The sequence below is a fragment of the Apiotrichum porosum genome (assembly GCF_003942205.1).
Source record: "Apiotrichum porosum strain DSM 27194 chromosome Unknown scaffold_7, whole genome shotgun sequence".
In the NCBI taxonomy this organism is placed as follows: domain Eukaryota; kingdom Fungi; phylum Basidiomycota; class Tremellomycetes; order Trichosporonales; family Trichosporonaceae; genus Apiotrichum; species Apiotrichum porosum.
The window spans coordinates 1,016,409-1,030,276 of NW_021167114.1; the positions used below are offsets into that span (position 1 = coordinate 1,016,409).

The 13,868-nt window shown below is 59.9% G+C and overlaps 6 protein-coding genes across 6 annotated transcripts; 5 read left to right on the plus strand and 1 right to left on the minus strand.

Moving 5' to 3' along the window:
* Nucleotides 1-194: 194 nt before the first annotated feature.
* On the plus strand, nt 195-2,614 carry ACO2 (aconitate hydratase; the record flags this gene model as incomplete). The annotated part of the gene is made up of 2 exons (XM_028624004.1): nt 195-962; nt 1,016-2,614. 2 exons carry the CDS (start codon nt 195-197, stop codon nt 2,612-2,614), a joined length of 2,367 nt encoding a protein of 788 aa, XP_028475978.1.
* A 474-nt stretch (nt 2,615-3,088) lies between these two features.
* Nucleotides 3,089-4,919, plus strand: EHS24_008700 (uncharacterized protein; the record flags this gene model as incomplete). Its single annotated transcript, XM_028624005.1, has 10 exons — nt 3,089-3,183; nt 3,235-3,254; nt 3,340-3,446; nt 3,491-3,588; nt 3,643-4,242; nt 4,285-4,414; nt 4,453-4,542; nt 4,583-4,684; nt 4,730-4,806; nt 4,862-4,919. 10 exons carry the CDS (start codon nt 3,089-3,091, stop codon nt 4,917-4,919), a joined length of 1,377 nt encoding a protein of 458 aa, XP_028475979.1.
* Nucleotides 4,920-5,199: 280 nt separating this feature from the next.
* On the plus strand, nt 5,200-5,664 carry EHS24_008701 (uncharacterized protein; the record flags this gene model as incomplete). Its single annotated transcript, XM_028624006.1, has 1 exon — nt 5,200-5,664. One exon carries the CDS (start codon nt 5,200-5,202, stop codon nt 5,662-5,664), a length of 465 nt encoding a protein of 154 aa, XP_028475980.1.
* A 59-nt stretch (nt 5,665-5,723) lies between these two features.
* On the minus strand, nt 5,724-7,552 carry EHS24_008702 (uncharacterized protein; the record flags this gene model as incomplete). Its single annotated transcript, XM_028624007.1, has 3 exons — nt 5,724-6,178; nt 6,238-7,171; nt 7,217-7,552. The coding sequence occupies 3 exons, from the start codon at nt 7,550-7,552 to the stop codon at nt 5,724-5,726; spliced, it is 1,725 nt and encodes a 574-aa protein (XP_028475981.1).
* Nucleotides 7,553-8,319: 767 nt separating this feature from the next.
* On the plus strand, nt 8,320-9,639 carry EHS24_008703 (uncharacterized protein; the record flags this gene model as incomplete). Its single annotated transcript, XM_028624008.1, has 8 exons — nt 8,320-8,350; nt 8,417-8,492; nt 8,547-8,586; nt 8,661-8,680; nt 8,741-8,765; nt 8,819-8,915; nt 8,963-9,221; nt 9,267-9,639. The coding sequence occupies 8 exons, from the start codon at nt 8,320-8,322 to the stop codon at nt 9,637-9,639; spliced, it is 921 nt and encodes a 306-aa protein (XP_028475982.1).
* A 461-nt stretch (nt 9,640-10,100) lies between these two features.
* Nucleotides 10,101-13,601, plus strand: EHS24_008704 (uncharacterized protein; the record flags this gene model as incomplete). Its single annotated transcript, XM_028624009.1, has 3 exons — nt 10,101-11,733; nt 11,775-13,138; nt 13,176-13,601. 3 exons carry the CDS (start codon nt 10,101-10,103, stop codon nt 13,599-13,601), a joined length of 3,423 nt encoding a protein of 1,140 aa, XP_028475983.1.
* Between the last annotated feature and the right edge of the window lie 267 nt (nt 13,602-13,868).

A 13,868-nucleotide genomic window follows, 5' to 3' on the forward strand; every position in this document is an offset into this window, starting at 1 on the left:
ATTCGGGCCATCGGCATATGGCGCCCGATAATTTCCGCCAACCAGCGCGCCGACTTTTGGCATGCCACCACCCAACACACAGGGTCTATCCGGCTCCATCGACTCAATCGTCTCCACAATCTTTTGGGCTTTTGCTTCTCCACACATACACCTCTCTCCAACCACCACCCCCCTAAAAGAGCGCGCCATCACCAATGCTCGTTCAAAGGACACGCCCAGCCCTCGGGCGTCTCATGGCCACCCGCGGCTTTGCTACCCCGGCCGCTCTCCCCACCAAGGACTGCACCTCCATCACCCCTCCCTACCCCCGCCTCCTCAAGACCCTCGATGAGGTCCGCGGCGTCCTCGGCAAGGACCACAAGCTCACCCTCGCCGAGAAGATTCTCTACGCCCACCTCCGCAACCCGGAGGAGTCGCTCGGTGGTGGTGGCAAGATTCGCGGCGAGCGCTACCTCAAGCTTCGCCCCGACCGCGTCGCCATGCAGGACGCTTCTGCCCAGATGGCCCTGCTCCAGTTCATGACCTGCCGTCTCCCCTCGTGTGCTGTCCCCGCCTCGATCCACTGTGACCACCTTATCCAGGCTCAGACTGGTGCCGAGGCTGACCTCCCCCGCTCGATCGAGCAGAACAAGGAGGTGTTCGACTTCCTCGAGTCGGCCGCTAAAAAGTACGGTATCGAGTTCTGGGCCCCTGGATCGGGTATCATCCACCAGATCGTTCTCGAGAACTACGCCGCTCCCGGTCTCCTCATGCTCGGCACCGACTCGCACACTCCCAACGCTGGCGGTCTCGGCATGCTGGCCATTGGTGTCGGTGGTGCCGACGCCGTTGACGCTCTCACCAACACCCCCTGGGAGCTCAAGGCGCCTTTGATTACCGGTGTCAAGCTCACGGGCCAGCTTGGCGGCTGGGCTACTCCCAAGGACCTCATCCTCCACCTCGCCGGCAAGCTCACCGTTCGCGTAAGTTTGTCATGCTGTGTGCTCGTCATGCCTCCAAAACTGACATGCCACAGGGCGGCACTGGCCGTATCCTCGAGTACTTTGGCCCTGGTGTTGAGGCCCAGTCGTGCACTGGTCTTGCCACCATTGCCAACATGGGTGCTGAGGTTGGCGCCACCACCTCGACCTTCCCTTACTCGGACAACATGCGCCAGTACCTCACGGCCACTGGCCGTGCCCCCGTTGCTGCTGCCGCCGACGCTGCCGCCCAGGCTGGTTTCCTTTCCGCCGACGAGGGTGCCGAGTACGACGAGGTCATCGAGATCAACCTCTCCGAGCTTGAGCCTCACCTCAACGGCCCCTTCACCCCCGACCTTGCCACCCCCATCTCCAAGTTCCCCCAGTTCCTCAAGGAGAACAAGTTCCCCACCGTTCTCTCGTCGGCCCTTATTGGCTCGTGCACCAACTCGTCGTACGAGGACATGTCCCGCGTCGCCTCGATCGCCGAGCAGGCCAAGGCTGCTGGTCTTACCTCCAAGGTCCCCTTCCTCGTTACTCCTGGTTCGGAGATGATCCGCGCTACTGTCGAGCGCGACGGTCTCCAGGGCAAGCTCGAGGACGTGGGTGCCACCGTTCTCGCCAACGCCTGTGGCCCCTGCATTGGTCAGTGGAAGCGTGACGAGCACCAGGGTGAGGACAACGCCATCCTCACCTCGTTCAACCGCAACTTCAAGGCTCGTAACGACGGTAACCTCAAGACCATGAACTTCCTTGCTTCCCCCGAGATTGTTACCGCCATGGCCTTTGCCGGTGACCTCAACTTCAACCCCGCTACCGACTCGATCGAGACTCCCAACGGTCCCTTCAAGTTCCAGGCTCCCTCGGGTGACCGTCTCCCTCCCTCGGGCTACACGGGTGGTGACCTTTCATTCTCGCCCTCGCCCTCGCCTGCTCCTGTGCCCGAGACTGAGATTGCCATCTCGCCCAGCTCGACCCGTCTCGAGATCCTCGAGCCCTTCGGCACCGACTTTGCCAACGGCCCCGCCGAGCTCCCCGAGCTGACCTGCCTGCTCCGTGTCCGCGGCAAGTGCACCACCGACCACATTTCGGCTGCTGGCGCTTGGCTCAAGTACAAGGGTCACCTTTCGAACATTTCGGAGAACACCCTCATGACCGCCGTCAACGACGAGGGCGGCCAGATCAACGTCGCTCGTGACGCCTCGGGCGAGGACACCATCCCCCACGTCATGCAGAAGTACAAGGCCCGCAGCGAGCCTTGGATGCTCGTTGTCGACGACAACTACGGTGAGGGCTCTGCCCGTGAGCACGCCGCTCTCCAGCCCCGCCACTACGGCTGTGGCCTCATTGTTGCCCGCTCGTTTGCCCGTATCCACGAGACCAACCTCAAGAAGCAGGGTATCCTCCCCGTGTGGTTTGCCGACAAGGCCGACTACGCCAAGATTTCGGCTGGCGACAAGGTCCAGACTGAGGGCCTCAAGGAGCTCCTGGCCGCTGGCGAGGGCCAGATCCGTCTCAAGGTCACCAAGCCCTCGGGCGAGGTTGCCTTCATCGAGACCACCCACACCATGTCCGCCGACCAGCTCAACTGGCTGCGTGCTGGTTCGGCCCTCAACTACATTGGCGAGCAGGCCCGTGCTTCCGGCGCTGTTTAAGTGGTCAAACTGACTGCAACTAACAACAACAACAACAACAACAACAACAAAAGGCTATTCCATTATTTAGGGGAGAGTTTCTCCTAGAGAGATACTCGTTAACGGGGTTCTTGGGTCTGTATCATCGTGTCATTTATGCATCGGATAGGTGAAGAGCAGACATGGGAGCTGGAGGGGACATTGCTTCACAACTGGGAGAATTGCCAGGAGGGATAGCGGGATCAAAATTGGCACGAGGTGTGACGTGAACGATCGGCCAAGACCTGGCCTGGCGGCTTGGAGAGATTGAGTTGCAAGGGGTGGTTTGACCACAATACCCATAATCTATCGTCGAAACACCACTACCACGTCGCGCTTGGACTTGGAGTCCACACTGTACACCACCTACCACACACAACAGCAAGCGCCAGAACCCCTGCTCCTCACTCTTCACCTGTGCCCTTGAACCCCCGCTCGTGGAGCCTACCTCTCGCCATGCCCGCCCCCGGCAGCAATACACTGCCCCTCCCATATGCCTATGCCCATAACACCCCGCAACAGCAACGTCGCGAGCCGCGACAGCCTATGCGGTGAGTATAGCTGACCGTCCGTTCCAAAAGCCATAGCTGACCGTCTGCCAGCACGTCCAAGCTGGGAACGAGTGCGTTCTCGCTGCCAAGCCCCTGAGAGAGTTACTGACCACCATGCCTTGCCCTGCATCTTGCTACCGTATTCCACAACTGCAGAACTCAAGGTCCTTCCCACTCAGCCCGAACACCCCACGATTCCCGAAGAGGAGGACGAGTCAAATGACGACCAGCACCTTGCGCAGACAGATGGCGAGGGCGTCGAGGTGGGTACCGTGAACGTGTTGGTGCACATGTTGACCCGCGCCAGTTCTACACCCCGCTGTACCAGATTCCCGCCGGCTCGGCGCGTCGCGATGCCCTCAAGCTCACAAAATCGGAAAAGGCCAAGCTCCCGCGTGTCACGGCGTACTGCACTGCTGCGTGGGTTCAAGGAGTGATTGCGTGTAGCTGACCCAGCAGATCCTACGACCTCCCAGGCCTCCAGGCCTACCTCAGCAACCGCCCGGCGTCGTACCGCACCCATCCCCGTATTTTCGACACCGAGTGTCTCCACACTCCCTATCTTCCTCCTGCCACTTCGTCAAATCACCGCAGTAACAGCCCCATGCTCAAGCCCGTCCAACTGTTGAATACAGTGCCCGAGGGCAACCTCCTCAACCTCGACGACAACACCGCCGGCATCGGCAGCGCTCCGTTGTCATATTCCCCCACCTCCAAACCTCGCGATCTCCCCAAACGTCGTCCGGGCTTTGCAAAGGCCCCCGGCGCTAAAGACAGGCGGGTCAGGAACGGCGACGATGCCGGCGGCGAGTCGGACGCGGACGACGACTGGGAAGAGGAAGAGTGGGTCCCCGACGTCTTCCTCTTCGAGTATGGTACCGTCGTGATCTGGGGCATGACCGAAAGGGAGGAGAAGACGTTTTTGCGCCACTTGAAAAAGTTTGAGGTCGAGCGTCTCAGCGGCGAGGATGTCGAGATGGAGGACCTCAACTTTTACTATGCCGACTACTCGCGTATCTACAACGACGTCATTACGCTCCGCAAGGGATCGTCGTACATGTGAGTTGATGGGATCTCTGTCGCACGATTCTAACTCTCCAGGACCAAACTCGCGCTGTCTCACGCGCTGTCTCAATCGGTCAAGATCTCGCTCTTTGAGGAGCTCATCAGCAGCACCATTGAGCAGACCAAGGACATCCCCAAGAGTCTCAGCCAGACCGGCAAAGTTGGCGTAAGTGTAGTTTGATAGAACACCTGCTCACCCGGCAGCTTCCCCGCAGTGAGATCATGAAGCAGATTGGCAACCTCTTTATCCTGCGTATCAACATCAACCTTGTCGGATCCATCTTGGATTCACCTGTGAGTTGCGCTCGCCACACCGGTTAACTGACAACTGCAGGAATTCTTCTGGTCATTCCCAGATCTGGAACCGCTGTACAATGCTGCCCGCTCGTACCTCGAGATTGGTCAGCGCATAGACCTGCTCAACGCCCGTGTCGATGTAGGTGTTGTGCTCCTTACTGAACTAACAGTACAGGTCCTGCAGGACATGCTCAAGCTGCTCAAGGAGTCGGTTAACAGCTCGCACGGCGAGCACCTCGAAGCTATTGTCATTGTCCTCATGTAAGTGGCCCCGACAGTTGCGCCTTCACTCGCACCCGCTAACAACTGTCTCCAGCGGCCTCGAGATTGTCCTCGGTCTGATCACTATCCTGGTCGACCTCAGCGTGTCGTAGTAAGGGAGTGTCGTCCCTTCCAACCTAAGCCTAATGTTTTCGTAATCGGGGTTCGTGGCCGGGGGTCCGGCCTTGTTCGCACTGTATACTCAAATGTTTAACACATTCCCATGAATCAGTACTCCTCTATGGTCTGCATGAGGGCGTGTATTGCGGTCTTTGGTCCATCTCTAGCACACCTGACCAGCAGTTCACGTTTCACAGTGGCACAGCTCGACATCGGCGAACCTCGTGACGTCATGTCATGGATGCTACGTTCAAACTACCCCAGCGTCCAACAATGTCACTTAACAACTCTCTCATCCCCATGCCCAACAGCAACGTCATGGATATCGCCCCAGACGACTCCCAGCACATGTCCCTCCGCATCGAGCTCTTCCCCACCGACCTCCCATCCTTGGTCGACTTCTACACCCGGATTCTCGGCTTCACCCTCCTCCGCGAGTCCAAGGGTTACGCATACATGGGTCGCGGCAGCGTTCGGATTGGCGCCGCGTCCGCGTGGGAGACTGTCGACAGCCACTCACGGATGGTACCTACGGGCACGGAGATTGTGCTCGAGGTGGACGACCTACAGGCGATGAGGGACGACGTGGTGAGCAACGGGTGGCCTTTGGATGCCGATATCAAGCGGCAGGAGTGGGGGCTGGTGGATTTCCGCGTCAAGGATCCCGCTGGGTATTATTCGCGCTTCACGAGCAGAAGCAAGGGAGAGTGCGCGGGGAGAACACAGAACATGCAGTAATTCATACAGAGCATACTATTCACAACAATCTCACTCTCACGTATACACGTAGTTTTGTTCTAAGCTACAGCAGCGGCGATCGCTCCCAGGAGGCGGTCCATGGCCGCTGAATCAACCAACCTCACCGTCATGCCCAACTTGCCAATGACGGCGAGCATGTCCTCGTACAAGACGTTCTCCCGCCCTTCCTCCTCCTCGTCCAAGTCGCTGTCGGGTGCGACGTAGTTGCGCACCCATGATGTGTCGGACGGACAGAGGTCATTGGCTTCGAGAACCTCGTCCCAGTCTGCGCCCAAATCACTAGAATACACTGACGCGTCGACACCGCTTGCCTTGTTCATGAGTTGTTCGTCAAAGATTGTGGTGGGCGGCGTGGGAAGCGTGGACGACGTGGGAAGGGTGGATGGCGTCTTGACCTCGAACGAGGAGTCGGGAGTTGTTTCGGGCACGGCAGCCGGACTGGCAAGTGCCACATCAAGTCGCCATCGGGCAGCGGTGGTGAGGCTTGACGTCTCTGTGTACGCAGTTCAGCAACATCGTCCCCAGCAGGTGTCATGTTATGCTGCCGCGTACCTTCTTGGGCTTTCCCTTCAGCTCTTGCCCCAGACGGTCCAGACCCGAAACGCTCACGTGGCGGAGTGGATGTGGATGGGTGTGGAGGCCCCGCGTGCTTGCCTTGTTGCGTTCTGGGCTTCTTTTCGTGGGCAGGCTTGCGATTCGGCTCCTTGTCGTCATCGTCGTTGGACGGCCTGTGCTGCGACCCTGTCCCCAATGTCGCAGATACCGACCCGCCCGCCGTCAACTCGTCAACAATCGCTTTCACGCCTGGATGTTCGAGTGGATCGGTAAGGGGCACAAAGGGGTTGTCCGGCTTGTCGGCGGTCTGGTGTTGGAGAATGTCGACGCCGAGACGGTGGATATCGACGAGCTTGTCGAGAGCTTCACGATCCCATTGGACGGCCGCCGAGGTGGTGTCGGAGACGGGGCTCGCCAGGTCCCAGCGGAGATGACTGACGTTGTGGGGATTGCGAAGGAACTCGGTCATGGGCATGTCGAGTTGGTGCACACGGTCGAGGAACGCGCTCGAGCATTCCAAAATAACACAACCGTTGGCAGCAAGTACGATTCTTGACAGGCGGGTCCCCAGGATGAAGGCGCCTAGGCGTGCGTGACAGTATTCGTACGCGGACTGAATGTACACGACCTCTTTCGCCAGACCCGCCGTCCACTTCTTCTCGCCGTCGAGTTTGAGCATGAGCTCCTCGTCACCAGCGGCCGACGGAACCGAGTAGTGGGTCGAGTCGTCGTGCTGTACCTCAGGATCGTCGCGTGCTCCAATGGCAACAACGAAGTGGCCATTGCGCGACTCGATCTTTGTGACCTTGATTTCAATCACGGGTGATATGAGGCCGAGTGGGGGTTGTAGCCCGTCCACCTTCTGCGACGAGAGGAGGGTGCACATGTCGGGGATATGCGTGCCAATGCCGTTCCGCTGAGCTCGGTTCCACTGGAGAGAGTGGTCAGCATCGACGAAAAGGCACAGTAAACATACCTGGTCGCCCTTGGTCCTGCGCAGGACCATCTCCACCAGTTCACGTTGCAGTGGTACCTCGCGGAAGCGACTGCCATCGGCCAGCGAGTGCTGCCACAAATCCGTCTCCTCGCCTACTGTGATATCAGTAATCTCTGGCAACGATGGCGGCGGCGTAAACAGGAAAGAGGAGTTGACGACCGAGGTTAGGACATGGTTCCATGCCCGCTCCGTGGCTTGGTGATGTTTGACGGCAACCAGGCGGCGTTCGGTCATGTGCGAGTTCTCCATGTCATCGTGCCATGAGACACATCCGGACAAGTCGTATGTTGTGGTAACGCCTGGGTCTAGAGCCATAGTGGTGGATGGTGACGGGTGATGAGGGTAAATGTTGATGGTTTGACGTTGTTGTTGCTGGCTGTTGTTGTGGGCTTTGAAGCCCGCCTAAGTATGGACCTGTGGCCGGTGGGTTGCGTGGATATAGCGTGGCTGTCACGTGTCACCGCGTCACCACCGTACCACCGTACCACCGATTCCTTAAAAAAGCCACTGCCAGTACCTCTACTTCAGAGATTAGAGATCAGACAACTTCCATAGCCATCTCACCCGCATCTATGTATTGTATATGGGACCCATGTTGAATCGCGCATAGGAGCTTTGCTTGGGCCAGTAAGCGGTGGGTGATGACAGCACAGTCTGTGCGCCGGCCCCCGGTTGCAGCGAGCTGGCCACCGATCAACCCTCTCTGATCACACTGGTACAGTGGCGGACGTGCCCGCTTGCCTCAAGCCGGTGGTGGCCAAGACCCCAACATCGCTGCTATTGCACTGTCGGCCGTCTGATTTGCCCCCAAGGGTTGCTCGTAGCCCGTAGCTTGTAGGTTTCACTGGACGCTTCCTGAACGACCCCCCTCATCACCACCGGGGGAACGCGCGGGGCTGGCGGCCACCGGCAATGCATCGCCCGGTACCATCCGGCCGCGGAAACCGGGAACGAGATAAAAGTTGAACCGGGGGGTGGCGTGCGGGCTCCTGCGACCCTCTCTCTCCTGTCCTCTTATTTCTGTACTGTATCTCATCTTCACCTCATCTCTCCATCTACACATCAACAACAAACAATACACAATGGCAAGCGTTAAGAACGGCGACTATGACGGTGCGTTTTCTCGGCGCCAATCAGCGTCGATCGTTTTCATCGCCGTTTGCTGACATCGTTCTTCAGGCATCCGCAACCAGGTGACCAAGATCTTGAAGCGTCCTGGCTACGATGATGGCTCCATCGGACCTGTCCTCGTCAGGTAAGTGGCACGGTACAGCTACGGCACCGTAGACGGCCAAGACTGACCGGACAGGCTTGCCTGGCACGCCTCGGGCACCTACGAGAGGAAAGACGTGAGTGCTCTCCCCAACCCGTCTACATCTACAATCATTGCCTTCCTTTTTTGGACCCTTGCTGACAGGCATAGCGTACCGGCGGCTCGAACGGGTGAGTGCTAACCGGTTACAAACAAATGTCTGTTAGAAATGTCGTGCTGATAGCGATCAGTGCGGGCATGCGCTTCGCTCCCGAGGTATGTCAACAACTGCAGCTGCTGAGAGAAAGTACATGCTGACTGGTATGTAGTCGAACGATGGCGCCAACGCCGGTCTTGAGCACGCTCGCGCTTTCCTCGACCCCATTGCCGAGGCCAACCCTTGGATCTCGTACGCCGATCTCTGGAGTGAGTTGTCTGACTGAGTGCTATCAAGTTCAACTGCTAACTGGCAGCTCTCGCCGGTGTCACCGCCCTCGAGGCCATGGGCGGCCCCAAGACCCCCTGGAAGCCCGGACGCACCGACTTCAAGTCGGAGCAGGCCGCTGAGGCCTACCACGGCAAGGTCGACGGACGTCTCCCCGACGCCTCGCAAGGTGCCCAGCACATCCGCGACGTCTTCTACCGCATGGGCTTTTCGGACCAGGAAATTGTTGCGCTTTCAGGAGCCCACAACCTTGGCCGCTGCCACGAGGACCGCTCTGGATTCGACGGGTGAGTGTGCCACATGACGTATGACGCGGTGCTGACTGTGTAAAGCAAGTGGGTCGTGAACCCTACCCGCTTCAGCAACCAGTTCTTCAAGCTCCTCCTTACCCGCAAGTGGGTCCCTCGCAAGTGGGACGGACCCCTTCAGTATGAGGCCGTCGTGGTCGGTGAGAAGTTGATGATGTTGGAAACCGACCTCGCCCTCATCAAGGACCCCGAGTTCCGCGTCTGGGCTGAGAAGTACGCCGCCGACCAGAAGCTCTTCTTCGAGCACTTTGCCGCCGCCTTTGCCAAGCTCCTCGAGCTCGGTGTCGACCGTGATGGCTCGGGTGTTGCTCCCCTCGTCAAGGGTGGCTGCCCCTACCACGCTGGCCGTGCTGCCGTCAACCGCATGGGTGCTGGCGAGGCCCCCGCCAAGCTCTAATGGCAACCGAATCTATAGACGCGGTGTGCTCTTTTGATCAGCCAAATGCGCACCGTTTATAACTCCATACATGCGTTCGTAGAAGAACCCTAGATGGTACCACTAGTTGCCTAGGCTTTCCCTAGTGATGCATGCCTTGACTCATACCTACAGCACAGCTCTGCAAGTCGTGTGCTCGTGCTCGTGGCTGACGTTATGTTCCAACCGGAAATACAAATTAAAACGTAATGTCATTGCCCCCACGCAATTAGGATAGATAACTTTCAATTACGAAAATTCCAAATGACGTGTTTTTTATCTGCCCCGCACTTAGCGCCCGCACTGAGAGAACGACAGGGACGCGGCCGCTTCCATTCATCGACTCCCCTGCCGCGCCGGTCCTTCCTTGACCGCCTCTTCCATTTCATCACTCGATCCATCGTCTCTCATCGCACAACAAACAGCACCAGCGTTTCTTTCAGATGAACAAGCGGCCTCACCCAGGCCTCAGCTTGCCGGCCAAGCCTTACGCGCCTCCCCAAGCTGGCCCCGCGCCGCCTCTGCCTGCTGGTCCTCCCCCAGCTCAGCAACCCGCCTACCCGCAGGACCAACAGGCCGCGCACGCTGCCGCATGGGCTGCCTACTACCAGTCGCAGGCAGCTGGTGGTGCCGGTGCCGGTTACACCGCTGCAGCGGCCCAACCTGCCGCGTCGACAGCAGCGCCTCCTAACCCGTACGCCAACTATGGTTATGGTGCCGGGGCCCAGCATGCCCAATCTAATCAGCCGTCTTACAACCAGCAAGGCGCCGGATACAACGCTGGAGCAGGATACAACCAGCCTGCGTCGCCAGCACAAGGCTATGGCGCGCCTCAATACGGTGCCCAGGCAGGATACACCGCCGGCGGGGGCGCCCCATACACACCTTCGCCCGCGCATTCGTATGGCGGCCAAGCCCAGGCGCCTGGCTACGGCGCCTACAACGGTGGTGGTCACCAGTCCCCTACCAACTCGTACCACAACCAACAAGGTGCCGGATACACCCCTCAGCCCCCTCAGCCGTACTTTCCCCAGCAGCAACAGCAGCAGGGCCAAGGAGGAGGAGGCTTTGGCGGAGGCGGTGGTTCCCAGGCCAACCAGCCGTACCGCCCGTCCGGACCCGGAAACGCGTCCCAGAACAGGCCGTACACTCCTCAACCTGGACCGCCCGGTCGCGGTGCGCCTGTACCCGCCCGTCCACCTGCGCCAAGCGGCGGTGGAGGACCTGGTCCCGGTGGCCCAGGCGGCTTCCCTCCCGCCAAGAGGCCTCGTTTTGATGGCCCAGGAGGGGCTGGCCCGGGAGGCCCAGCAGGCATCCCACCTCGCCCCCCGTCCTCCCGCGGAGGACCTCCCCAGGGCTATGGAAGTGGCATGGCAAGGCCGATGGGCGGTGGCGGCGGCGGTCGCGGTGGTGGGCCCATGGGCCAACCCAGCGTTCCTCGCATGGGCTTCAACAACCCCCGCGGTGGCGGTCCGATGCGTGGCGGTATGGGTGGGCGCGGTGGCGCACCGATGCGCGGCGGCATGATGGGTCGCGACTCTCGCGGGCCTCCATTACGCCGCGACCGCAACGACCGCAACGACCGTGATCGCGAGCGCGACCGTGACCGTGACCGTGGCGACATGCGTCCTCCCGTCAGCGGCGCGCGACGAGTCGACGCTCTCCCTCAACAGCGCGACCGCAAGCGCAAGGACAAGGTCGAGAAGGAGGCCAAGACGACCATGACCGACTTCCGAATCGTTGGTATCGAGGTCAAGGAGCTTGACTGGACCTGGGGCCTGATTGGCGAACACGTTGTCGACGAGGTCCAGGAGGAGAAGAAGGAGGAAGACCAAATCGAGACCAAGACCGACGACCCCGCTGTCGAAGTCAAGACGGAGACCGAGGAAGACTCTGCCGCAGCCGTTGCCGAAATCAAGAACGAGTCAGCCGAGGTCAAGGAAGAAGCTGCAGCCGAGACCAAGCCCGAAGTGGAGAACTCCGAGGAGCCCAAGGGGGACGAGGCTACAGCTGGCGATGCTTTGGATGAAAAGCGGGGCGAGAAGCGCAAGGCCAAGCCTTCCAGTGTGGATGGCGGTGAGTTGCCGATGTAAGTTTCATCCCAACTGACACCGCAGACGTCGAGAACGGTTCTCCCAAGAAGCGATCCACATTCGCCATTACCCACGGCAAGGCCAACACTGGCGAGGCTGCCCCCACCTCTTCCCCAGAGTCCAACCAGAACCGCTTCCGCATCTACTTTGAGTCGCCCCCTGAGCTTGACCGTGTTCCTAAGGCTTCCCGCCGCAACCCCAACAAACGCTGGCGTCGCGAGTCTAGCTCTGTCGCGCCGAGCCGTATGGGCGAGCACGAGGAACACCACGAGGAGCACCCCGAGGGCGACCACCATGATCACGACGACGAGCACGAGGCTGCACCAGAAACTGAGGCCGCTGTCAAGGTGGCGCCAGCTCCTGAACAGGTCGAGGAGAAGGCTGATGAGGAGAAGGTCGACGCTCCGGCCACTACTGAGCCTTCTGCCGAAGCTGTTCCCGAAAGTGCGGCGGAGACTACCACAGAACCTCCTGCCGAACCTGCTACCGAGTCTGCTGCTGAACCTGCTGCCGAGCCTGCAGCTGAGCACGCACCTGTCACTGAAACCGCCCCGGAACCCGCAGAGGCCGCCGCCCCCGAATCGGCCGCTCCTGAAGGTCCTGCGGACAAGGCCCCCGAGACCGCCGAGGAGGATGTTGGCGACGTGTCGATGATCACCAACTCGGTCCTGGACGAGTCCGATGTCACCGAGCACGCATCTGGCCTCACTGGTGCTGAAGCGTCCTCGGCAGAACTGGAGGCTGCTCTCGCTGCGTCTGCGCATAACGCGGCATCTGCCTACGGCAACCGCGGCAAGCAACGTACCCGCCGCTGGTCTTCGAGCAGTGCCGAGAGCCTGGCCGAGAGCTTCGTCACCGCTCATGCGAGCGACGTGGCCCAGCCTTCCGTCAACCGCGTTTCGGTGCTGTACGAGGACAGCACCCGTCGTCTTGTCTTCGACGCGTCGGTCGTTCGCAAGGTTCGCATCTTCCGCGGCGAAGGCAGGATTGAGGTTGAGATTCTGCCTGAGGCGGCCCCGGCCAAGCAGGAGAAGGAGGCTGAAGAGAAGGAGGAGGGCAAGGCGGAACTCGACCTTCCCAAGGGTGTGTTGGTGGAAACGTATGACGCCACCGAGCAGCGTTTCGTTGCCGTTACCCGCGAGCGCTTGGATCAGCTGTGGCTCTCGGACACGACCAGCAACTTGCCACCTCTGCACCGCGTCTTCACAGCGACTCCTCCGGGCGAGCCCATCACCCTCACTGTCTTCCTCAACAAGAAGAAGCCTCTCAGCGAGCCCAAATGGTGCCGCACCAACCAGGCCGACGAATGGCTCTATGAGCAGTTTGGTCGTCGCGCTGGCACGGACGCCGGCTGGCGCGGCAAACTCGAGATTGTGGATCCCGATGCGGTAAGCTAATGTATTTGTGTGCGTCAGCTGACATCAGCCACCAACCCTCGCGTCCATTCTCGAGACTTGGAAGAGTGGATCGACCAGCGGCACCCCTACCGACCGCACTGACTTTACTGCGTCGCTCCTTGCCTCGCCCAACGACCTGCTCGAGATTCTCCTGCGCCTGACCCGTGGTGACCGCAACCCGGCCGCATCCGTCGGCACTGGGCCATCGTCCGCCAACGGCCCACTCGCAACTGCCATCCGGTCCGACTCGCCGTATGCCTCGCACCAGACGCACGTCAGCTTGGCGATTCTGGCCATGTACCGCCTGACGACCGACTACGCCGAACAGGCTGGTGTCAAGACCGAGGTCCTCAACGAAAAGATTGCCGACATTATCAAGTCCCTCCCGACGCATATGATCCACAAGAGCCTCGATGGCCTGTACAAGGAGTGGCTCGCTGAACGCAAGGCGTAAGCCGAGCCAGAGCCCATACTCCGCGTAGTAAGTCTCGCATCTCTGTGCTTTGCGCCGATCGAGCTTGGCGAGTGTTGTTTGTGGCGCGAGACGAGAACGCCCGGAAAGGCGCCCAGGTAGAAACTGGGAGCGAGTGGCGAAGTGGTAGAGCAGAGGAGAAAGGAAGAGCGAGAGCGGTAGCGAGAGATCAAGAGGAAGGAGAAAGAAGAAGTGATTGAAAGTTTCCTGTTTCCAAGTGTGTTCCGTCCCTTGCCGGAGAGCCTGCGG